Source organism: Vulpes vulpes, chromosome 13, assembly GCF_048418805.1.
Source record: "Vulpes vulpes isolate BD-2025 chromosome 13, VulVul3, whole genome shotgun sequence".
In the NCBI taxonomy this organism is placed as follows: domain Eukaryota; kingdom Metazoa; phylum Chordata; class Mammalia; order Carnivora; family Canidae; genus Vulpes; species Vulpes vulpes.
This window is the reverse complement of record NC_132792.1, coordinates 127,247,941-127,274,576: the sequence shown is the minus strand read 5'-3', so window position 1 is coordinate 127,274,576 and position 26,636 is coordinate 127,247,941. Positions and strand designations below refer to the sequence as shown.

Genomic DNA, 26,636 nt, shown 5'->3' with positions numbered 1-26,636 from the left:
GAACATTCTATTACATCCAATGTTGATTCAAAAATAGTGATTTTTCCTTCCTTTGATAGAAGGTCAAGGTCGAAAAATTCTGTGTAGTCGTGTGCATGTAAAAACTTCCTAAAAAGCAATGTCTAAACTGTGTTCATCTTTTATTTCCTATATTTTTAAGGCTTTCATATTGATACACACTCATAAATAAAATAAATTACATAGGCTATTTTCACATTTCTGAAATAATAAAGCAATTCTAGGCAATCTTGTTTGCTAAAAAGTATTACACACATTTCACAGGAGGAAGAGACAACATACAATGTAACACACTGGTTTTCAAACTGTTTTCAGTCCCAGTTTTATAGATTTTACACATTACAACTCTGGTAGGATTTTGTTTAAAGGAAGCTTTTCACTGCAAAAATTATTTTAGGACTACTAGTATGGTGAAAAGAATAAACTTACAGCGTTGTGTCAGACAGACTTGTACTTCAATCCAAGTGCTCTGTTTATTTTCTCACTAGATTTAGAGATTTCACCTAATTCCTGAGTTTTTGTTTCTTCATCAGTAAAAAGGGAATAATAAAGCCTAACTTGCTAAGCTGCTAGTAGAATGCGAGATCGTGTACACCAAGAATATGGCATGTATTACACATGTAATTACTCTCATTATTATACTCTACCTGAGCCACTAGCATGTTGTTACAGATACCCCCTATTTGTGAACATGACAATCTCTGCAATACATTTTTCAGAAGAATTAATTCAAAAATAGTTTTAAAATTATTGCTTTGCAGTGTAAATTTAACAGAGAACAAACTGATACTTGCCAAAGGGGAGGGAGAGGTGGGGGAATGGACAAAAATGGGTGAAGGGAAATGGGAGGTACAGGCTTCCAGTTGTGGAATGAATAAGTCACGAGAAGAAAAGACACAACCTACAGAATACAGTCAAATGGTGTTGGAATGGCGTTGCATGGTGACAGATGGGAGCTACACTTATGGTGAGCATAGCATAATGTAAAGATTTGTCTGGTTGCCATGTTATTTATCTAAAACTAATGTAACAATGTAACACTGTGTGTCAACTATACTCCAATTTTTTAAAATTAAAAAAAAAGAAATGTAAATTCACTCATCCAGTATATCTCATTTCCTTACAATGTCATAGAAATACTTTCTCTTTTTCTCCCCTAATTCAGGGAAGCAAACAGAGCATACATGACAGTGAAATTAAAGGTCAGTATGAAATTACCTCTTTTGCTTGAAAGAATTCCTTTGCAATAGGGAGTTTTGGTTACAGAATATTCTTAGTGAATATACAATATATTCTATTTTTAAATTGATTTTATTTATTTACTTTAGAGAGAGAACACAAGTTGGGGGAGGAGCAGAGGGAGAGGAACAAGCAGACTCTGTGCTGAGCACAGAGCCCAATGTGGGGCTCAATCCCAGGACCCCAAGGTCATGACATAAGCCAAAATCAAGAGATAAACGCTTAAGCTACTCAACCACTTAGGCACCCCACAGTATATTCTTTTTGTGACTAAATGTTGAGGTGATATAAGATTCTGTAGTCTAAGAGGAAGAATTTCCATTATGATCATGTCTTTTTAAGTGCTAATTCTAGATTTTTAAAAATCGAATGCATTACTGAGCTTCTTAGTCTTCAACCCATTTTCCTAACATTTACTCTGGATTCATAAGCCATTTTGGATATGTAAGATTTACACGGGACGTATATTGAGTTTTGGCTGTTGTGTACAGGGCAGAGGCTTTTGTAATAGGATAAAAAATAAACTTCTTAGATTCTCCAATGAGCCAAGATTCTATTTGTTAATTCCTTTTTGTTCTGTGCCCCAAGTGAAGTTCTCTGGGGTTGAAAAACATGTTCTAGGGAAAAGAATGTGTTGTTTTGCTATTTTCCTACCTGCTTCCTCTTTTATGTTCTATAAAATTTGGAATTCCAAGTATTGTAAGCATAGTAGCTCATTAACTTTTCCTTAGGTGAGAAAACTGTTGTCACAGCAGAAAAGCAACAGCCAGTAGACGAAAAACATCCTGGAGGCACCAGTCTAATTGATGCTCCGCCCCCTATCATTGTTACTGCTCATGAGGATGGACATCTTCGCTTGTGGACTATGGAGGTGATGGGGCCTATTGTTTACCTGGAGCAGCAGAGAATGAGAAAGATAAAAAGTCTTACTGAATGAATCCTAGCCTTCTAAGGTTCCAGAAAGCATCCAATTCTAGTATTTTTCAACCTTGTAGACAAATTGCTGGCTTTGCAGCCTGCTCCCTGAAAGTGCTACTCAAACTTTACAATAGACCATTTTGTAACTCAAGAGGTCAAAACCACTAACTATTTTAAATCTTTCTTTTCTTTTCCTTTCTTTTTAAAGATTTTATTTTTAAGTAATCTTTATATCCAACATGGGGTTCAAACTTATAACCCCAAGATCAGGAGTCACATGCTCTGTGGACTGAGCTAGCCAGGTACCCCTAATCTTTCCTTTCTTTATATTGAGCTACGATTACATGCCACTAAATATTTCACTGGATATGTAAATAACATTAGAGGATATTAATGATGTACTATAGTAAAGAATATAAGAACACTCAAATATTGAATATCTATAAATTTTTATTTATCCAAAGTATTGGAAGAAGCTATTACATTGTATTCTGTGTCCCTAAACATTTTACAATGAAAAAATAACCAGAAAATTTTAAATGACATGGAGCAGAGGGTGGTGTTTAAAATTGGGAAAACAGACATGATGGAAGAAAGAATCTTGAGTAGACTTGGTGACAATGAAATCATTGAAAGAGGCAAATGGGAAATCCAGGAAAGAACAACAATTTCATATGGCAGATAGTGAGACCTAAGATCACAGAACTGGATAAAACTTCCAAGTTTATCAGTAGCTCTTAGCTTATCAGTGGGGAACTCTTGGTTTGAAAATGTGAACTATTAACAACTTTCCCTGAGTGTATCTTGGTATTGGAGCAGTGTCTAAGTAAAAGAGAGAAATAGAAGAAAGATTGAATTCAAGTAAATCTCAGGAAATGAGCAGCAGACGCAAATTATTTCTTCTGAAGCATGGATGTTTATTCTCTAAGCAAGGCAGTGCCTATGATAGTCCTTCCTGGTGCTGACTTTTCCTAAGCACTAAAACAATCTGCTGAATTTGAATCTCTTACAATCTCCTTATTTTGCACCAATATTCAGCAGATATTTCTGAAAAAGCAAATGCAATAACATTACTGTTTGAAACAAGTGAAGTACACTTAAACCTGAAAAGAATGTTTGTTTAGAAGGAGAACATGCACCTGGAAAAGAGGTCTGAGGAAGTTCACAGAAGCGGTCGTGGGAAGTGCACAAACAATCCCCAAGTACAGCAATGGTCTATAATAATGAGTCTAGTTGCTCTTAATTAATAGTTGCTACATCTTTATGAATACTTAATTTCAAGGAAATAAGTCCCTACAGATAGGTTCAATTTGTTTGTATTACAAAGAAGAGAATCATGTTCCAGGAGTAGAGATAATTCTTAGAAGGAATATTTATAAAGTTGAACTCCAAAATTAGTATTTTATAGAATTTATTATAATACTCTATTCAGGGAAAACTCCTGAAAAATATGCTGCCTTTCACAAAACATTCAGCCATTTCTCTGACGTCGCTGTATACTGATTCGTGTACCAGGATACTTCTGACTGGCAATGTGGGTAAGTCACACTCAGGTAGTCAGCCACAAGTAGCCCCACAACCTACATGACATAAAGATAGATGTAGGACAATACATGACATTTATTGAGACAAAAGAATGAGAAGTATGCTTAAGCATGAGAGACTGTTATGAATAGCTTGCTGAATAAATAGAACAATGAATGAATGTCATGAGAACCTATTCCATTCCTAGCTCCTTATTTAAAGCAAGACATGCTATTTTTTCCACCTTTAAATGGGGTTACAGGAATACCTGTTCCCTCATCTTACATATTGGGAAGAATGTAAAGTTTTTATTTTTAATCTTGAAAGAGTTATGTTGCAGTAATCTTCATTATTAAAGGGAGTAATGGCATTAATTAGAAAGGATTATTTGTTCTCACTAAGGGACTTTTATATTGATTGCTATAACTCATACAGTTGTCCTTTCATCTAACAGAAATCTCTTTTTTGTTTTTTGGGGTTTTTTTTTAAAGATTTTATTTATTTGAGAGAGAGAGAGGAGAGCAGATGTGAGGGGAGGGACAGTGGGAGAGGGAAAGAATGTCCCAAGCAGAATCCCTACTGAGTGCAGAGCCCTACAGGGGAGCTCAATCTCACCACCCTGAGATCAGACCTGAGCCAAAACCAAGAGCTGGGAGCTCAATTGACTGCACCATCCCAGTGCCCCTGGCCTCCCCTCACTTTTGATATCCAAGAGTGGTACGTTTGTTACAACTGATGAATCTACAGTGACACATCATTATCATCCAAAGTGCATAGTTCACACTAGGGTTTACTCTTGGAGTTGTGTATTCTATGGGTTTTGCCAAATGTCGGATGATGTACATCCACCATTGTCATACCATATAGAATAGTTTCAATAAATATCCCCTGTGTCCTGACTATTCTTCCCTTCCTCCTCCTAACTTCTGGCATACATTGATCTTTTTATTGTCTCCCCAGTTTTGCTTGTTATAGAACATCATATTGGAAATCATACAGTATCTAGCCTTTTCAGACTTCTTTCTTAGAGGTACTTATTTAAGTTTCCTCCATGTCTCTTTATGGCTTGATATCTCATTTCTTTTTAGCACTGAATAAGATGCCATTGTCTGGATGTACCACAGTTTATTTATCCATTCACCTACTGAAGGACATCTTGGTTGCTTCTAAGTTTTGGAAATAATAAATAAAGCTGCTAGAAACATCTGTGTGTGTGTGTGTGTGTGTGTGTGTGTGTGTGTGTGTTTCTGTGGAAAAAAGTTTTCAGTGCCTTTGGGTAAACACCAAGGGGCACATGCTGAATCATATAGTAAGAATATGTTTATTTCTGTGAGAAACTTCCAAACTGTCTTCTGAAACAGCTGTGCCACTTGGCATTCCCACCAGTAATGAATGAGAGTTCCTATTGCTCCACATCCTCATCAGCATTTGGTATTCTTGATGTGTTGGATTTGGACCATTTTAAAAGGCTTGTAATGGTATCTCCTTGTAGTTTTAACTTGCACTTCTTTAACGACATATAATGTGGAATATCTTTTCATATACTTTTTGACATATGTATATTTTCCTGGTGAGTTATCTGTTCTGATCTTTTGCCCACTTTTAAAATCAGGTTGTTTATTTTCTTATTGTTGGCTTTTAAGATTTCTGGGTATATTTAAGGTAAGAGTACTTTATCAGATATGCCTTTCACAAATATTTTCTCCCAAGCTGTGGCTTGTCTTCCAGTTCTCTTGACAGTGTCTTTTGCAGAGCAGAACTTTCAAATTTTTTTAAAGTTTTTTTATTTATTGAGACAGGGCATGAGAGGTGGGGGAGAGGGTGGGAAATGAAGACAGAGAGAGAGAGAGGGAGAGAGAGAGAATCTCCAGCAGACTCCGGGGAAAGTGAGGAGACTGACGAGGGGTTTGATCCCAGGACCCTGAGAACATGACCTGAGCCAAAATGACGAGTCAGATGCTTAACCCAATGAGCCACCCAAGTGCCCCTGAAAGTTTTCAATTTTAACTAAGTCCAGTTTATCAATGGTTTTCTTCATGTATTTTGACTGTGGTATTGTATCTGAGAAGTCATTGCCAAATCTCAGGTCATTTAGAGTTTTCTTCTAGTTGTATGATTTTGCAGGTTACGCTTAGAGTTGTTTTGAGCTGGTTTGTGTGTGTGTGTGTGTGTGTGTGTGTGTGTGTGTGCGCACGTGTGGGAAATGTGTAAGGTTTGTATCTAAATTGGGAGTTTTTAATCATGAATTAGTGTTGAATTTTATTAACTGCTTTTCCTGCATCTATTGATGTGATCATGTGATTTTTCCTCTTTAGTTTATTGGTGTGATGAATTACATTAGTTAATTTTTAGATGTTGGCCATAGTGTATAATTCCTTTTTTTTTTTTTTGAGAGAGAGAGAGAGAGAGAGAGCAAGTAGGGGAAGGGGTGTGGAGCAGAGGGAGAGAGAGAGAATCTCAAGCAGGTTCCATGCTCAGTGCAAAGCCCCAACTCAGGACTCAATCCCAGGATCATAAGCTGATGCTTAATTGACTGAGCCACCCAGTCACCCTTATAGTGTATAATTTTTTTAATACCTCTTGGATTCAGTTTGTTAGCATTTTGTTGGGAGCTTTTGCATCTATGCTCATAAAAGCTATTGGTTTATAATTTTCATATAATAACTTGGTCTGGTCTTGGTAGTAGAGTGTTCTGGCCTCATTGTCTAAGTTAGGAAGTATTCCCTTTCTCTTCTATATTCTGAAAGAGTTTGTAGAGAATTGTTAAGATTTCTTCCTTAAATATGTGCTGAAATCATCATTAAACCCATTTTGAGGGATCCCTGGGTGGCGCAGCGGTTTGGTGCCTGCCTTTGGCCCAGGGCGCGATCCTGGAGACCCGGGATCGGAAAAAAAAAAAAAAAAAAGATATGCTAAGAGAAAGTGGGACGATATAAAATGTTCACTTAAAACCACAAAGGCAGAAAAAGTGAAAGACAAAACTAAGAACAGGGGTAACAGAAAATAGTAAGAAATATGGTAGGCATTAATCGAACTATATCAATAATCACTTTATGTCAACAATCTAAGTAAAACCACTTAGATTGACATCATCAGAATGAATTAAAAAACAATACCCGATTATATGTTGCCTACAAGAAATCCACTTTATATGTCAGGACACGTATAGATTAAAAGCAAAGGGATTGAGAAAGATTTACCATGTTAATGTTATCCAAAAGAAAGTAAGACCAGCTATGCTTCAAACAGAGAAGACTTCAGAGTAAGAGAAATTATTAGGGTTGACTAGGGGCATTGCATCACAATAAAGAGGTTAATTCTCCAAGAAGACAATGATCCTTAACATTACATGCCTAACATCAGGGCAGCCCGGGTGGCTCAGCAGTTTAGCGTTGCCTATACCTTAACAAATTTGAAATAATAGAAATCATACAGTGAGGGCCCTCAAACTACAATGGGATGAATTGGAAATCAGTAAGAGAAAGAAAGAAGGTAAATCCCAGAATAAGTAGAGATGAAGCAACATACTTCTAAATAATAGATCATAGGAAAAAATCTCAAGAGAAATCTCTAAATATTTTGAACTGAATAAAAATGAAAATATGACATTAAAATTTGAGGGAAGCAGTAGAAGCACTGCTTACAGGGCAATTTATATGCACATGTTAGAAAAAAAGAAAGGTCTATAATCTAAACTTCCAGGTTAAGACTAGGTAAAAAAGAGCAAATTAATCCAAATCATCTTAAACAGAAACCATTAGGTCAAAATGGTTTTTTTTTTATTTTTTTATTTATTTATGATAGTCAGAGAGAGAGAGAGAGAGGCAGAGATGCAGGCAGAGGGAGAAGCAGGCTCCATGCACTGGGAGCCCGATGTGGGATTCGATCCCGGGTCTCCAGGATCGCGCCCTGGGCCAAAGGCAGGCGCCAAACCGCTGCGCCACCCAGGGATCCCCTAGCATATCTTTTCTTAGCATATCAATTATACATCTTTTTAAAAATTTGTGAGTGTTTTCTCTAGAGTTTGAAATATACATTTACAACTAATTCATGTCAACTTTCAAACACCACACCACCTCAGTGATACTACAAGTACCTTATAATAACAAAGTATTCCTAATTTCTCCCTCCCATCCCTTGTGTCATAGCTGTCATTCATTTCAAATATCCATAAGTTACAATAATCAAATATATTATTGCTATTATTGCTTCAGATAAACTGTTGTTAATTTTTACTTTATCTTCACTTATTCTTTCTATTATGCTCTTCCTCTCTTTATATAAATCTGAATTTCTTACCTATATAATTTTCTTTCTCTTTTAATAACTTCTTCTGATATTTCTCTTTTTAAAAAGATTTTATTTATTTGAGATAACACATGTGTAAGAAAGAGAGAGAGCTAGCATGCACATGAATTCGGGGTTGCAGACGGAGAGGGAGAGGCAGACTCCCCACTGAGCAGGGAGCTTTATATGGGGCTCAATGCAGGACTCAAACTAGGACCCTGGGATCTTGGCCTGAGCCAAAGGCAGACTCTTAACCAACTGAGGCACCCAGGCACCCCAAGAACTTCTTTTAATATTTATTGAAAGGCAGGTCTACTAGCAACAAATTATCTCAAGTTTTGTTTGGGAAAGTCTGTATTTCTCCTTCATTTTCAAAAGACACTTTCACAAGGTACAGAATTCTAGGTGGATCGTTTTTCTCTCAACACTTAAATGTTTCATTCCACCGTCTTCTTGCTTGCACAGTTTCTGAGAAGTTAGATGTAATTCTTGTGTTGTTCCTTTACAGATAAGGTAATTTTTCCCTCTGGTTTCTTTCAAGATTGTTTTTTTTTCTTTCTGCATTTTGAATATGCCTAGATATAGTCCCTTTTACATTTTTAAATCTAGCTTTGTAACTATCATTTGGAATGTAGGATGATTATTTCTGTAGCGGTTTGGAGTCCATTTGTTAGTGATGTTTTCATTTCTATTTATGTTTCATCTACCCTGACATCTAGAAGAACTTTGACTTTGAGTATCCATGGCAACAATAAGTCATGATGAAGTTGCTATGTATACTCAACAAAACAGAATTCTTATATATAAAAATTGATATGAATTTTTTCTTTCATTTCTGGTTTTTCAGATTCTATTTTATTTACTGTTAAAAGTGCCTAAGTCAAATTAATTTTGTGGTCTGGGTAGTATCTGCTTGGACAATAGGATATCTAACTAAAGATTCCAATGCTTGCATTTTATACAGAAGGACATGTTATCCTTTTCAGTATCAGTTCCTTCCTAGATCCACCTCACGACGAAAAGGTAAGAACTTTAGTTTTAGTTTAATTCGTGAACCAGCATGTATTAATTGATCATTTCTCTGTGCTAGAAATAGAATAAGACAAGACTCCCTACTCTGGAGTCATATATGATACTATTGAATCTTAAGAGTACTCTTATCTCAGGGCACTAAGAAATGTATAGAATTGTTGAATCATTAATTTGCGCACATGAAACCAGATAACATTACATGTTAATTATATTTGAAATAAAAAAAAAAGGAGAAACAAGCTATATGCCAAATAACAATGGTTTACTGGTGAACAGAGAGGATGAGTGAGGGAGTGAGGGAGCCAGCCACTGGGCTGCTTTATAGCGTCGTTCATGTTTCCACATATTTGAGAGAATCTATGTAGAAACCCAGAGCTTCAAAGAGTTCACACATCATCTAGTCCTCCAAGTTTAGATAGCTTCTATATCTTCACAAAAGGAAATTCTATAACTTTTCTTTACAAGTCTAATCTAGTGCCCAGTCACTATGTATAAGTCAAGGGGATAAAAAGTACAGCCTAGGGAATATAGTCAACAACACTGTAATAACTTTGTGTTGTGACAGATGGTAGCTATGCTTATCATGGTGAGCATTGTGTAATGTATGGAGTTGTTAAATCAGTATATGGTACACTTGAAACTAACATAACATGGTATGTCAAATATACTTCAATTAAAAAGAAACTCCTTCTTACAACTAGTCTAAATCCTCCTTGTAATTCAAACATACTTTATGCTCTTTTTAGTGTTAATGCAATGTAAATGTCACCAATTTTATTCATAACCATTTAAACATGCACTTTTTGCATGAATGTGGATATACAAATATAGCTACATATATTATAAAGACTCAACACTAATTAAGGGTTGCAGCAAGGAAGCACTATTTTACCCTAGGTTTATTTCCTTTTAAATTCGTATTTCAAATCCAAAAGGCAAATAAGTAGTAATTTTTTTGCTTTTGGATCATAGGTAGTAACATATGTTTACATAGATTAGGATTGGATTCCTCACAGAGTGTCACAGAATGGTTACTGCTTCAAACACTATTTCATTTGATCCACAGAATTTTCTGTTTCCAAGAACTAGTTAGAGTTTTATAATGCTCAGATGTTTAGTTTTAGTATGATTATCTCCACTTTGTCAAAGGAAAATCAGAGACTGGCTTGCCTAGGATCATGCAAACAGTTAGTGACTCAGCTTGGGCCAGAACAGGCTTCTTATCCCCAAACACAGCACTCCTTCTATATAGAACCGTCACTGTCATCAAATAGAAAACAACGTTCAAACTCACGAGGCACAAAGTTTCACTTATCAACAGCTATAAGTGGCCTATAATCAAGGCATGTTGTGAGAGGAATAAAAGCAAATAACATATTTGAAACATTTAGAGGTAGAAAGTTATGTTTTCTCTGAATTGTGATAATTATCATATTCTATTACTAATTTTAAGACATAGAAATATGACCCAAAGCCTAGTTTTGTAAGTGGAGTTTCCAAAAACTGGCAAACAAGACATTTACATTTAGAGAAAACCTTAAAAACAAAATTATAAAATAATATTAAATTAGACTTATAGCATTTTTACCAATTTAAAAGCAAAGACTTTAATAAACTTATTTGAAGTTCTTCCATATTCAATCTCATTTCAACCTTTTTTGTATTTGGACAATTTATATTTCTGCTTTGTACATGGTTGCCTATTTATAAATATACAACAGAATCTGATTATAAGATGCCTATTTTTACACTGACACATACCATGAATTAAACCAGGTTTAGTTATAGATTATAACTACAATGAAAACCTATTAAGTCAGTCTATACATCAGATGCTAATCTCGGTTGTTTGTTTGTTTTTTTTTTTTTTTGCAACATTACCATTAAAAAAATGCTCCATATAGTATAGGTATTCTAAGAGATAGGATAGTCAAAACATGTCCATGGAAAGAGAAATCATACATGTGATAGTATACCCATGACTACAAGGAAAAAAGTCTTAGAGCAATGTTTTTCTAAATATAGGCTATAACCCTCTTGTGGGTTATAAAATCAGTTTAGTGAGTGGTGACCATATCTTCATTGAAAAAAAGCAAATGGAGTGGAATGAAATGCAATAGAATAGAATAGGCAATACCAGTGTGCATTGCATAGAGTAAAGTTAAGTATCCTTTTGTGAAGGATACTGAAACTTGTTCAGGTTGCATGTGTAGGTATTACATCTGTTTATTGGATCATGAAGTAAAGTGTATTTCTTACTATAGATATGGCCCATGATAGGGAAACCCCTGCCTTAGAGAATCCCATCCCAAGGCAGAGAAAGAACCCTTGGATAATATTCTTGACTAGCTATGAGACAATAAGAAATAGGAGAATGCAGATTTCACCCTGGTTTTCTAAGAACTAGAGGGAACGGAGTCAGAAGGCCAACAAATTTAGGAGGAATTGTGTCTGACCTTTTTTAGAGTCTAAATGAATAGAAGACTCATAGGATAACTCCCAAGCTGCCAGAATTCTAGCCACAAAAATGCTCTAGGTAGATGACCCAGAAAGACATAGTGCTTGGTCGGTGTTAATCAGAGATGGAGAGTGAACATGCTCTAAGGGAATGTTGCTGCAGAGTCAGCTCCCCAGTGGACAACTCTAGTTCATTATACAGGACAACTCTAGTTCCTGTTTAAGGGCTGGAAACTTGAAAATAAAGCACATCTTGAAAGAACATACCAATCAAGCATCCTGATGCCTTTCAAAGAGAATGAGCTAGGCAGGTTCCTTTTGTCAGTTCCTTGTGGCATATAGTTATCATATATAACCCCACTACCATCACTGCCACCACAAGAGAAAAAGAGAACAAAATACTCAGAGCTATCTCTAGATAAAATTTGAAAACCAGAAGGTTTTCCCAGCCTCTTTTTTGGTCCTCACCTTTCATTTCTGCTTACTCCTGCTCCTGATTCCACTCTGCCTTGACCTCCCCTATAGCCCTTCCCTTTTCTTTCATCTGCTCATCTTGTAATCCTCATTGTTAATCCTCACTTAAATAAGAAATTGCTAAAGACATAAGATCTTTCCTCTCCAAAGGATGTGTGCAGATTAGCAAACACCTAAAAATGAAGTTTGGGTACCTGAGCAGAGGTCACAGGGAGAGGGACTTCATCTTGCGCAGATGTCCAAACCATTCACTCATAAGCTTGGCTCATTGATTGTTAATGGTTTTGCTCAAGATTGGATTTTGATCAGCATATACTTATTCCACGGGGTACACTTTCTTGTTGCTTTCTAGAAACTGAAGCAACTGCTTGCCTGGCGTGCTCATTCTTTAGAAATTATTCAAGTAATCTATATAGAAGACAAACAAGTGGTGCTTACTGCCTCCATTGACGGCTCAGTAAGGTATGGACCTTCATATTGTGAATTTAGGGTTTTGAGCATGAGAAGTAAAATTTTTAAGTTAAGTTTGTTTATGTACCCTAAATACATTCTTGATTGGATAATTAAAATAGATACATAAACAAACAAAAGGTAGCACACACAAAGAATTTGAAAAGATGGCCACTGGTTTGGAATTCTTTTCCTTGCCCAAGGAGATGAGATGCCCTGCTCATCCATGTTAGAAGTATAACAAATACTTTAATAGAAGTGGTTTTTTTTGTGGACTCATTTCAAAAAATTAAGCAAGATGATTATCTCAGAGAGATAGACCCAAACCCAAGGAAGGCCACAGGAGACACAAGATCAGAAGTCACAAAGTCATAGCAAAGTGCAACTTAATGCACAAAGAAAAGTGAAGGCAAGGTAATGTTTTCATGGACAATGTGATTGATTTTGCAAAGCCTACTTATTTTAATTGCTTGGATAATGCTAAGAATACAAAATGCTGAATGCATATGTATACAAAAATATGAAAATGTCATGACATTCTTTGAGACAAATTGCTGCATGTTCAAATGTCTCAAAATCATGATAATGAATAATCCTCCTGGGAGAATAAAGTCATGTAAGATTGAGAGAGGCAAAGAGACTTCAAAGTGTATGGTAAGTTTAAACATAGTGAATTTAAAAAAGGAAGGAATATTTCACGTTGCATAAAAGATCTTGTGTGAGCCTGAGGCTGGTTTGGATTTTCACTTTGAAAGAAACAGCCCCCAAATTTTAAGTGAAGGACTAACATAATCTGATTTACATTTTTAAAAAATAACATGTAGGGAGTGGATATCAGAGCATCAAAGAGAAAACTGTTTGAAGTCTGTGCTGAATGCAGTGGCCTGGACTAGGGCAGTGGTAACTGTGCTGGAAGTAAATAGTTTGGACCTGAGAACTATCTAGGAGGTAAGATCCAGGAGACGTAAACTGAAAGGGGAGATTATCGATAGATGGCAAGAATACCTCCCGGCATATACAACTCAGTGAACATTTGTACCATTTAGTAAGAGAGGAGACACTAAAAGAGGAAAATATTTTGAGTGTAGAGGGGTGAAGGTAAACTTTTAGAAATGTTGAGTTAAAGGTGAGTCCATGGAGGTGAGGACCTCACCGGGGTGAAATAGAGCTCTTCCTCCACCAGAAAGGGAATCTGTTGTTTTATTCATAGGAATAATTAAGGACATGGCATTTCATTATTATAGATGTTTTTCATGACTCTGTCCCTTGGGTCTCTGTTCTAGCTTATTTTCAGCTACCTATTAGCAGAAGTGCTAATTGGGCATGGTAGCACACACACACACACACACACACACACAAACATCATATGTGCACACACTTCTGTTGTTATGAGCATTCTCTGTTCAGACTAGTTGCCCTTGGCATGGAGAAATTACTTTCTCCATGATTCCTCCAAGGGAAGATCTCCCTAGTTACACAGTTCAGAAAAAGTATTTCTATAAATAGCTATCTCAGATACAGTTCTCTTTATAACTAAGCTCTGTCCTTTTGCAAACACTAGCTTCCACTTTCTAAAGGAGTAGGAAATTTTAACACTCTAAATCCTTCTCATCAGAAAGATTATGATTTTATGATAGGAAAAACTGTAATAAAGGCTTAGCTCTTGGACAAAGGATCAAAGGGGTGAAGATCCATATCTGTGGCCCAGTAAATCAGGCTGAGAGGTAGGAAGAATCATCTGGGGGAATTCCACTAAACAAAGAGAACAGACAGTGCTTCAGTCCCGTCCTAGAAGAGAGTTGAGAGTTGTCCTGAAGATAGTCCTGACCCTCTAATTTCCATGCTGGAAGGGCTAGTCCATTTCACTTTGGTAAAGACTCTGGCAAAGCCACAGCATTTTTTTTTTTATGATAGTCACAGAGAGAGAGAGAGAGGCAGAGACATAGGCAGAGGGAGAAGCAGGCTCCATGCACCGGGAGCCCGATGTGGGATTCGATCCCGGGTCTCCAGGATCGCGCCCTGGGCCAAAGGCAAGCGCCAAACCACTGCGCCACCCAGGGATCCCCCAAAGCCACAGCATTTATGCAGTGTTGGGGAAGTCAACTATGTAAGGATGTAAAGTGCTCATGCTACATTCTTAGGAGGCTGTCAGATGCAAGGAGTGCTAGGTGAATACCTCTGCTCTGCCTTCTCCTCAACACCTGCCCCCTTGACATAGGAAACCACTTGGACTTTATGCAATTAACTCTTTAGTTCATTTAGCTCATCCTCCTTATGGGTCATGATGACTGCTTCCATCATTTGCTATTCTGAGGTTGAAATCAAGACATAAAAGAAAAATCTTCCACATACTGTTTTATCTTTCCTTGATACCCAAGGCACATACTCCTGCTAACGACATTCTGTAGTACTTTATAGCAGGTAGGCTACTTAGAGGAATCTCCTGCAGTGAACCGATGGAGAAATAATGTGTACAGATAAAGAGCTGCTTCTTCTGGCATCCTATTTCAGATCTCAGTGACAAAAAATTAGTATGGTGTTTCAATAATAAGAGGAGTTATGGATGGAGGTTGAGATGATGTTGGTAATAGGAAAAGCATCCATAGGAAACACCTCCCACACATTCTACTGATGCTGATACAGAAGTAGGCAGCTGAAATGTAACCCATTCAAAGGCCTAATTCAGCTAATATACTGTCTGTCAACATGGGTTCTGATCACCTTGAATGAGCAGGGCTATTTGGGGAAATAGCTGTTCTTTGTTTCCTGATTTGAGTGAATAGGTATTAGAAGTACAGATTCAAGTCAATACTCCCCAATATTGTTGTAGATTAGAATTCTAAATGATTAACTAATAAAACATAACAATGCTCTGATTAGTCTCATGTATTTAATAGAAAGGGTCCTAGAATCAAGCTTCAAATCTCTCTTGGACCAGTGAAAATCCATATAAATGGTCTTATAAACAGAATAACTTCCGCTGAATTCCACTTTCTTTGCCTCTCCTCAGGCTCTGGCATGCCTTCAGTGGTCATTACTGTGGATATTTTGGACAGCGAAGACTGCTTGAACTATCACAAATAAGTGATTTCATTCTGCCATGTGATGTTAATGAATATCCTGTAGAAATAAAAGAAGAAAACAAGTTCACAGAGAAGAAGCAAAAATACGAATATCCTTTGGTATTTGACCGGCAAAAGTAAGACCTTTGGTATTTTTTGTTTTGTTTTGTTTTTTAGATGAGCAGACAAGAATTAAACCTTCAGGATACTGTGACACTGTGCTGGATGTGGAGAATTCCAAAGTGAAAAGTCCAGGGCTTTTCAATAAGGTTGCAGTCCAGTGGAAGGGAGAAACATGTAAACAAAAAGCTACAATTCTGTATATGAGTACTTCTAAGAAAATTTAATTCTGAAGATAATCATAGAAAAGCAAATGGGATGTAACCAAACAAAGAAGACCAAAGAGATAATTTTGGTCTTCTTTATTTAGTTAAATCCTATTTAAGTAAAAGCACTAAATTATGAAACTGTATGATACATCAAATTTTTCAAGACTTGGAGCCCAGTGAGCAAGTAGGGAAGACATGGTAGGAAATAGAGCAAGAAAAGTTTATAGAGGCCAAATCACAATGAACTTTTGTTATGGGCTAGCATAAGGATTTTAAACTTTACAGAAACCATACTGATAGAATACACAAGAGGAAAAAAAAGGTCTGAAGAAAAGGATAGTGAGTTTGGTTTTCGACAGATTTAAGTCTAGATGCTTGTGGGACACCCAAGTGGAGATCTTTAATAAGCATTGAAATAAGCCTGTCTGAATGTTGAAAAGAAAACCACAAGCAAATGGTATGATGGCAGTCAAGGGAAGAGAGAGTTGTTAAGTAAAATGGTAGCAAGGACACATTTGCAGAAGGTAGCAGTGAAGTCACATAGGACAGAAGAAAAGTAAACCTTGGATTTGTCATTGTTTTAGGGGATGACCCTGGAGAGGGTAATTTCAATGGAGTGATGGGTTAAAATTACAGGATGGTGCTTGAGAAATAAATAGGAGACATGAGGTGACAATCATATAGATTACTTTGTAAGGAAGTCAGATAGCTCTATGGTTGGATAAGAGTTTTATTCATGGGTTCCCTTGTGCCTCAGGGACACCTGAGTGTTGCTTAAAGGCTTAGAGGAAGAGAACAGCTCCCAGTAGGGAATGGAGTGTTGGCAGAAGGTGTTTTGTGCTTTTGTAATGTTCAGTCCTGTTTTTGATGTGGTTAGATCTTTGTCATAATGGAAGAGATAAGTGCTTCTTTGAGATGAACATGAGCAAAGCCTGGTGGATAACCTCAGGGGACCAGACCAACCTGGACTGGCAACATGGAGCAGATCAGCACTGGGAGAACTGACTAGAAGAGCCCAAAGTGGGAAGAATCAGAGGGAATTGTCTAAAATGAAGTATTTTAGGGAAATCCTAAGTGAGTCAAAGCTGGAGAGACTCAGTGCCATCATCTAGTCCAACAGCTGGTAGGACTAGGAATTGAAACTAAGAGTCACAAGTCACACAGAATTTGGATTAAGACAGGAGCAAGTTGAGAAAAATCAACAAGCATTCCAGGTGATGGCCAAAACTCCATGGAGGTGCTCAAGGCTTGCCTTGGCTAGCCAGCAAGAGCACTGGAGAAGTCTTGCCCAAATGTGGGAGGTGGTGTGGTAGAGCCAAGACTCATCAAGATGTGCTAAAGTTCACCAAGCAAAGTTGATTGATCTCCCTTGGGTAATTGCTGAGCTTTGACCATCCATCTATCTTAGTACTCACAATAGTATATTCTAATTTGGTAATATGCATCCCCTTCACTAACTCTGTGAGTTCTTTGAGGATTAAGAATATGTTTTGTACATCTTTATACACCCAAGTTGTTAGCTTAATGCATCACACACAGTAGACACTCAAAAGGTATTCCAGTGAACAGATAGAGAATGATTACTAAGTGCAGAGATAGCATCATTAGGACTGGTGCCATGGGAGCCAGAGAATTGGGGACCCAAAGAAAGAAGGACATAATAGATATTTGTTCCATAGGCAGAGAATAAAAGATGTGGGTACACACTGAACAGCTTTCCTTGTATCTTTTTATGCAGATGGAAAAAAATGAGCTCAATGTCTTTGCTTTTCAAACGTACACCTCCCAAGGCCTTTGAAGTGGATCATGACTTTAAGTTTTTCAAGTCTCTTTCTTCTCCCAAGGTAGCCTTAAAACAAATGAACAAAAACAAACAAACAAATGAAAGAAAACACTTTGCTTTGTTTTCCTGAATTTAGATCTCTCCAGTGTATTAGTTTTTCACTGCTGCTATTACAAATTACTACGCACTTGGTGGCTTAAAAGATACAAATTAATTATCTGACAGTATTTTTATATGTCAAAAGTCTGCTGAGCTAAAACTAAGGTGTTGCCAGAGCTCTGTTCGTTTTCTGGAGGCTCTAGGGGAGAATCTCAATGCTTTAGTCTGTGGCCTTCTTCCTTCATCTTCGAACCCAGAAATGTGACTTCTCCCTGATGGTTTTCCTATGGTCACAGGTCTCTGACCGAGTAGGAAATGCTCTCTGCTTTTAAGGATGTCTCTCAATAGATTGGGCCCACTTGGATGAACCATCTCAAAGGTCCTGACCTTAATCACATCTGCAAAATTCCTTTTGCCCAGTGAGGCAGTGTGGTCAGCGATTGGGGGTGGAGGAAATAGGGTGTGGACATCTTTAGTTGCCATGATTCTACCTATCACAGACACATGTCAGTGCAGAATTAGGAGAGAAATGGGTGCTGCTATTCATTCTATTTCTAATATTCCTAAAGAGTGGATATAGCAGGAGTTGATTTCAAGATCTTCCACATAGTAAACCAAACTTAAGCTTTCTAAACATATCTCCCAATATTAATCTACCATTGCCCCACCCTCTACAAATCAGGCTAGTCCTTGTTTCCTGAGCATTACTGTCTTGTGCCCTGACACTTTGCCTGAGCCGTCCTTGCCACATCTATGTCTGTCATGTCCATCCTACCTTTGTAATTGACAAAGTATTAGTATCTAGAATACAAAAGAATGCCTTAAAAATCAGTAAGAGAGCCAGTCCAATTTAAAAAATGGTCAAATACTTGAATAGATCTATCACAAAAGGAAAAAAAAAGTTTGCCATAAGGATACAATGAAACGCTCAACCTCATTAGTAAATGTGGAAATTCACATCAATAACATGATGAGATATGGTTTTACATCCAGCAGATTGCCAAATATCAGAAAGTCTGACAATATCAAGGGTGAGTATGGATTTAGCACAATCAGAAACTAGTCTGCTGGTGGAAGTAGTGTAAATTAATAGAGCCACTTTGGAAAACAATATGGCATTAATGAGTAAAGTTGAAAATAGGTATAGTCTACTAGAGATATACCCTGGGGAAACTCATAAACAGGCTCAGGAGGAGGTACGAGAATGCTCAGAGCAGTATCGTTTGTAGTAACAAAAACCTGAAAGCAGCCTAAGTGCTTATGAACAGTATCATCAGTACATAATTACAGCGTATCTATAGATTGGAATACTATGGAGCAGTGAACATAAATGGACCAACGTAACACTCACCTGTATGGACAATAGTTTGACACATGCTACTGAATGAAAAAGTTTTGCTTAAGAGTATATAGGTAATCATTTCATTTATATAAAAGTCGAAAAGAGGCAAAACTAAATAAAATATTGTTTGGGTAAAAATCATTTAAGTTAAAACTACATAAATAAAAGCAAGAGTATTAAAAGCACAAAATTAAAGACAGTCATTACATTTAAGTGCGCATGAAATGTACTGAGAACTTCAAAGTTGACAGTATTGTTTCAATTCGTAAAACAAAGCAGTGAGTCCATGGATGTCTATTATGCCATTATTGTTTTACAGTACCAACTTCATATTTGATAAATACTTAATATTTTCTAAATGAAACAATTTTTATAAGCCCTACCTTTCTGCCCAGATGGAACCCAGCTGCTCCCATGGGGAGAGGCCAGGCAGGAGAAGGACAGGATGTGAAGTGTGACACACTTAGGTTTAAACTTAGATAAATTGTTTTATCCCTTTCTTCATTAGATAGCCCTCAAAGTGTTGCTTTGAGAATTGAGAAAAATGTATACCAGTTACATCACAGATACTCGATAAATGTTAATTCCACATTCCCCGACAACCCCAGTCTCTCCCTGCTTTGTGTCTTATAGCGTAGTTCATTTACCATGTTCTCCAGCGAAAATTGGAGTATTTGTATACGTACATTTACTTCCCACCCACCACTAAGTCCTGAGCTCTTTATGGCCAAAGACATGTGCATAGCATGTAACAGATACTTAATTTTGTTGAACAGGATTCAAATAGCATGACCTAAAATTAAGATTGGTGTATACTTTTAATATTCTCTTCCAATTTGAAGATAAGAAATAATCTTTTAAAGTAAATTAACTGAAGCATGAAATAAATTTTGGGAAATCTTTAGCAAAGTTCTAAAGCTCTTGAAATGATTAAATGCCCCAAGGATTGCCTTCTCCTTAATACACTTTTTTCTTTTCAACTAGTTGGTAAAATAATAAAACTTTAATGCTAAAGTTGAGTTAAAACACCTTTTTCTTAGGAATCTCTGATTTTTACCAGAATCTTGTTTTGCCCATTTCTTTTCTTTTTCAACTGTATAAAATGTATTCATTCACTTATTTTTGACATATCATAATCAGTAATAGTAATACAATGATACTAAGTGTTACATTAAGCAGCACCACACTACATGTGTTATTTTATTGGAACCTCATAAATAGTCAATGAGGGGAAAACTTGCCCCAGATCATCCAGCTAATAAGCAGCAGAGTCAGGTTTTAAACCCAAAAATTTTGCCACTGATGAAATGTGCCCTTTGCTTTAAAGTTTCACTCTTATTTTTTGCAGATTCGACGATGTGCCTTAGAAGGATTCATGACGGAAAACAGAGAGGCAGGGATTGTATTTGGTTCCCTTCCTATATATAGGGTGAGTTGGAGGTTTCTGGGACTAGAATAGCTAAAAAACAATAGGGAATCTGACATTTCACTCCTGACCCTGGGCTACCAAACAAGATTGAAGACAATATGTCACCCAGCCAAATGCTGCTGCTATGAGCATGCTGTGTCAGACTCCAAAGAAGTCTCTAGTTCTAGGCCTCGATCACTTGTCTGTGCCATTCCACATTAAACACCACCACAGAAAATTATTTCAGACTCTATCCTGGCTTTTCATCACCTACAAGATAAAATCCAAACACTTTTAGGCTGATGTACAAACCTTTCATAATCTGGCCTCTGCCTGAACTGTCTGATCTCGTTTTCTACCACATTCCTCCATGTACCCTACACTCCAGCTATGCTAAATTACTTGGCATTTTTTAAGCATCATCGCTCTTCCTTCTTCAGTGACTTTGCCCGTGTTCTCCTCCTTACTCATCCTTCCAGTCTCCATTCCAGATAATCTCTGCTAAATTAAAGAACTAATTAAACCCAGAATAATTAACTGAAGATGAAGTATTTCAATTTAATTTTAACTCATTATTTCTTAAAATGTTCTTTCTCCTTCCCGAGAACATGTTCATTATAACAGGATCAAACACTTAAGCTGCAGATGATGTTAAGGACGAAGTGTCAAGAAGAAATAGTGGGCATCTGGAAAGGAGGGTATATTTTAAAGCAGTTGGAGCTTTTATTTCCCTATTCTCCACCCCTGAATTCACATTACAAAGTAATTGCCTTTAGTATGACCTACTAACTCTTTACTTATGGCTTCTAGGTACCAAGCCCTACCAGCCTAAGATTCCTTCCATTCATTGGTTTAGAAGCACAAAAGGAATCTGCAGATGGCATTGTAGGAAAAAAGAAAGGAAGTCATGTTCAACATGAAAAAGTTAGTACTTAAAATTTGATTGTATCCTATTTCTGTCTGGATTGTTAATTATTTCTTTGTTCCCAGAATCATTCTGGGCCTGAAATTATCTCAGTTCATACTCTTGTCATGAATATTCCAGGATGCTTGCATTTTAGCTCAGTAAGATGGAAATCATGAATTTGCTGAATGGAGAGAAAAATCAAATAGGACCTCTGAACCTGACAAATGAAACTTTTCCAGAGCTAATTTAATACTTAGATTTACTGCCTAGTTTTAAAAGGTAGGCAATGTGATATAATATCTGTAAAGGCTGTATAACCATTCTTGTACCTACAAGATGAAGCCATGATATTAGTAAGTTTCTGGCTCACCAGACAAGAAGTATTCTCATGTATTAATAGGAGTAGCTAACATGCAATGCTTTACAGTTTAAATTGCATTTTTATAAATGATCCCCTTCATTTTCACAGTAATTACTCAAAAAAGTGGGAGGAAAGTGGAGCCTAACCAGAGTGTAAGTGACTTGCCAAAGATCACATAAGAATTAAGTGATAAGCTGAGGTTGACTCTGACTCCAAATGTCATGCTCATCTTATCAAACTGTCCAGCCTAGAAAATTCAAATGCTGTCACTCATCTACTAGTTCTAGGAAGCTTGTATGGGCCTAACTTGACCTGTGGCCATTCATTCCATCATTAAAATAGATCAGACCTTAAGGGGGAGATGTATTAACATATGGTACATTTAATATGCCTCTATCCTATGAAGTCAGACTGAAAGCAGAGAGGAGCTGGTTCTTATTGCCTCTGCCTAACGGGATAACAGACAATAATCACAACCACCACCAACAACAAAACACTACTTTATTTAATTATATAGAAAACTTGACCATCATTCTGTCCTCATGCACATCATGAGAATATGAATGATTTCTACTAGTCCTCAACTCTAAGAATTTTTGGCAAAAGAAGGGTTTTCATAAGATAATATAATTTATTTTAATTGTTTTAAGTAATAGATGAAACACAGTGGTATAAATAATCCAAAACTAAAAAGTAGTCAAAACAGTGTTTTGGGTCCTATAATTCACATATTTTATGCCTGCATTTGCACTCTTATTTGTTTTCCTCATCTGATATTAAATATACTTTACATTCTCTAAATACAAACTAAGTGACAGAGAAAAAGATAGCCACATATGTCTTAAATGCCAGGGAGAAGAAAAAAATTTTAATTAAAAATTAGTCATGGTTAATGTACATAATGAACAATTTACATTTAGATAATCAGAAATTGCACTATGATTAGTTTTATCAAAGATCATGAAATATGATAAATTATTTGTCCAAATGGAGAGGGATTTTCAATATATCTGTTGCTTTTAATATATGCTTTATTTTGTCTTTAACACTCTGAGAGATCATTATCCAAGAAGGGCAAAGGGAGTAGATGTCTCTATTTGCTTACAGAAAGGGGACCACAAAACCATAATTTAAAATACTCCTTCTGGTTTAACAAAGAAAAGGTTAAGTGTGGTCAGGTGCTAAAATCTGTTTCCGAAATAAAATTAGGTCCTTTTCAAAAAATTGTGCACCTAGCAATATGACAATAAAATCTGGGAACTGTTATAATGAACCATTATGTTGATTGTCTGCAATTTTAGGAACCCATATAGCCTAATTGGGAAAACAGTGGATGAAGTCAAATCAATAAATACTCATCAAATGCCTATTTTCATAAAAAGTACTTCCAAGAAGCTGAGCATAAATTTACCTCAGAAAGTTTAATATTCAAATTCCAATTTTTGAAATAAATTTACCTACTGTGTGCCTTGTACTGTGCTAGACATCAAGAAGCCTTTCATAGATCAAGGAGCTCCTGGTATAGAGAAAATTCTTTGAGCATAGTCCAAAAACAAGTATCTTCATCTCTTTGACTTATTATTTTTAATTAACAGAAATGCTGATTCCAACTATTAATGTCATTAAGTGGTTTCTAAATCTCTAGAAATAAACAAGTACAAAATATTAACCATAGTACAGGAAAACATACTTCGGAACATAAGTTTATACAGCTGAACAGCACAGGTTTGAACTGGGAGGATCTACTTAAATGCAGATTTTTTTTCAATAGGTACAATACTGTACCGTATTTTCTCTTCCTGATGATTTTCTTAATAACATTTTCCTTTCTCTAACTTATTTTATTGCAACAATATGGTATATGTGCTTTTAAACTATGCAGGTTATCAGTAAGGCTTCCAGTTAACAGTAGGCTGTGGGTAGTGAAGTGTAGGGGAGTTAAAAGCTATGCATGGATTTCCTACTGTGGGGGGCGGGGTATTGCTCAAGGGTCAAATGTAGTTCCTTTTTAGTTTAAATGTGGGAAGAGAGTGGGAGAATATGAACTTTGTGACATGTTCCATTTACAAAATTGTGGAAACATACCCAATAATAGAAAAATGATTAAGTAAAAGATAGTAATACATGATAGCATACTCTGTAGTTTTTCAAAGAATAACAAAAACTCACACAATTTTATTTTAGGTGAAAGAGGATATAAACTACATCTGAGTGATATTGCTAGTGATCATGGCTAACATTTGTTTTTAGAGTACATACTGAACGTTCGATATATACTCTTTCAATGAATCCTCATAACATTGAGGTAGCTAGGATTATCATCCTCACTTTATATTTAAGAACACTGAAGCAACGAGGATAAGTAATTTAAGATCCTCAAAGAAGTAAATAATAGAGCTAGGATCTAAACCCAGCAGGTCGACTTCAGAGCCTGGACACTTAACTACATGCAATGTGATTCAGAGGTAAGTAAGCTGCTGTGCCTCCCCTGGTCGCAGTAACCGGATGAGAGTCTGCAAATAATGAACACTGACGGATTCACCCTTCCCACCACTCTCTTATTCCCTTGCTCTAGTTTATTTTTCTTCATAGCTTCTGTCACTACCTGACATTAAAATCTAGAAAAGTTTATTTATTTGTAATGATTCATCTCAATAGAGCATAAGATCCACGAAGGCAGGCACTATGACTTATTCTCTGCTAGACTCCAGCATTCAGAACAGACTGACACATAAGTCATACCAAAAAAAAAAAAAAAAAAATTGCTGAATAAAGAGAACAAAGAAGGAAGGGAGAAAGCAAGAGAAAGCGAAGGAAAATAAGAATAGAAAATTAAAGAAACATGAGTGCAGCTTGGGAAACTGCAGGTTGGTTTGCAACTGCAACTTTGGTGTGGGGAACTGCTTCCCACCTTGTAATTCAAAAGGGAAGGAGTAGTTGGGTTCCCTGTAAATGTTCAAGCCTAACAGAACTTTAAGTGGTTGAATTTTGACCTTGGGGCTCACTCTGTATTTTGCCTTTACCTAAAACTCTCCCGTTTTGTCTTTCTTTCTTCTTCCTCATAATAAGCCATAATATCAAATTGATGTGTATTGTAAATATTAGCTGAATATTACTGAAAAAAATAGATACTTCTTATTTTGAATTTTTAAACCAAAGAAATTTAACGTTTTATATGTATGTGTTCCAAAAATACCCAATTCAAAACTAATTTACATTTCTAATTTGTGGGATCATTACTTGATTTTATTTTCCTGTAAGTCAATGGACTCTGATGATACTAACATACAATATTTCTATGCCTTACAACAGTCTAGCAAGCTTCTATAATTTGCTTTGTTTTAAACAAACCTTTATAGATGGGGCAGTTGAGTCTCAGTATGGTTAACTGCCCAGTCAAGTAGTTAGTCTAAAGCTTCTGCTCTTCCATCACACCCTTCTGGAACTCCACATTTTTATCCTGAGGCACACAGGATAGTTAAATAAATAACGATACTTCCTTACTAGGAGGATTAAAATCTCTAAAAAAATTAGTGGCGCTACTTGACTCTGAAAAATTGTATTTATCATATAATGCCAGCTACTAACTGACATGTCTTTTATTTCACAGATGCCACAGAGGAGAAGTCTGAAAAGAAATTTGGTCCCACAAATAAATCTGGCTTCTTCCTTCTTCCCATCCATCTCCAAGTGAAGAGAGAAAAATCAGAAGTGGCTGCTGGGGCCTGACCTGTATATAAAATGGCAAGATCTGAATGGCACTCCAGTCTTAATTTCAGGATGAAAGTGAGGGTCCGCCAGACACTGTCACCATATCCATATCCTCAGGCCATCCTTTCAATGGAGAAGTTTGCTCAAGGAGCTCAGGTGGATTCAACTCTAAACAAGCAAGCAGCAAGCAGCCAAGTGTACAACTTCTTTCATACATGGAAATTGATTTAGGGAACAGGCAATATTTCTTGCTTACTGTCAGCAAAATGACACATAAGGAAACAAAGAAAATCAATAGCATTTAGTAGATTTAAAATAATATGGTTACCAATGGTCAACTTTTTGCCTCCCCTCCTTGTTCACCCTAATTCATAACCAATACTATTATCTGAGTATTCAGTAAGAGGCAAATTACTTGTGTCATGCTATGTGTTATGCAAAGAAAATTATTAAAAAGAAAAACGTGACAAGCAAGCCTCTAGCTCTTTGTCTTCCCCATTTAAGGAAATGTCATATGGAAGAAACTTTTTCTTTGATAAAGTTAGATGTTATTTATATTTCATCTAGAAATGACTCCAAATTTAAAAAAAAAAACTGAATGTTCATCTTTTACTAATTCTCTCATTGATTGATTCCAGTGATTTGGTGAAAAGGTTAATTTTACCAATGGGTATTCATGTATTTTTACACTTTTTTTGTGTTTGTATGAAAGCATCTAAATTTGATCAACAATAAATGAGATTTTTAAAAAGATGTACTTATTTATTTGAGAGAAGGAGAGATAGAGTGAAAGAGAGAGTTTGCCACTCAGAGAGGGGCAGAAGGAGAGAATCCTCAGGCCGACTCTCCGCTGAGCTCCAAGCCAGGGGCAGGGCTTGATTTCACAACCCTGAGATCAAGACCTGAGCAAAACTCAGAGTCAGAAGGTTAACCGACTGAGTCACCAGGTGCCCCAATAAATGAGATTTTACATAAGTCAAAGGCATGAGGATAGTATCAAAATTGAAGCTTGCAGATTTGCTAACCCAAGGCTCTTTGGGAAATGATTCAAAGCTCTGAGTAATAAAAGTATTCCCATGTCAAGGGTTGTATGCACCCAAAGCACTAGGTCACTTGGTAAGAAAAAACTATAGTCTCATAGTATTTGTTCTGCCTTTCCATTCTGAAAGGGTTCTATAATTCTTAAGATTCTAACAACCTTGGAAAAATAAAATAAAATTTTTTATTCACATATA

The 26,636-nt window shown here is 36.5% G+C and overlaps 1 protein-coding gene across 1 annotated transcript in view; it reads left to right on the top strand.

Moving 5' to 3' along the window:
• The window catches only part of WDR64 (WD repeat domain 64), a 138,686-nt gene extending 112,534 nt beyond the window's left edge, over window positions 1-26,152 (top strand). Inside the window, exons 19-28 of the mRNA XM_072732890.1 lie at window positions 1,184-1,220; window positions 1,989-2,128; window positions 3,608-3,713; window positions 8,951-9,009; window positions 12,302-12,411; window positions 15,410-15,598; window positions 17,529-17,634; window positions 20,363-20,443; window positions 21,233-21,346; window positions 25,301-26,152. Of these exons, the coding sequence (XP_072588991.1) occupies window positions 1,184-1,220; window positions 1,989-2,128; window positions 3,608-3,713; window positions 8,951-9,009; window positions 12,302-12,411; window positions 15,410-15,598; window positions 17,529-17,634; window positions 20,363-20,443; window positions 21,233-21,346; window positions 25,301-25,384 (1,026 nt within the window). The 3' untranslated portion in view covers window positions 25,385-26,152. The remainder of the gene's footprint in view (window positions 1-1,183; window positions 1,221-1,988; window positions 2,129-3,607; window positions 3,714-8,950; window positions 9,010-12,301; window positions 12,412-15,409; window positions 15,599-17,528; window positions 17,635-20,362; window positions 20,444-21,232; window positions 21,347-25,300) is intronic.
• The last annotated feature ends 484 nt before the right edge of the window (window positions 26,153-26,636 follow it).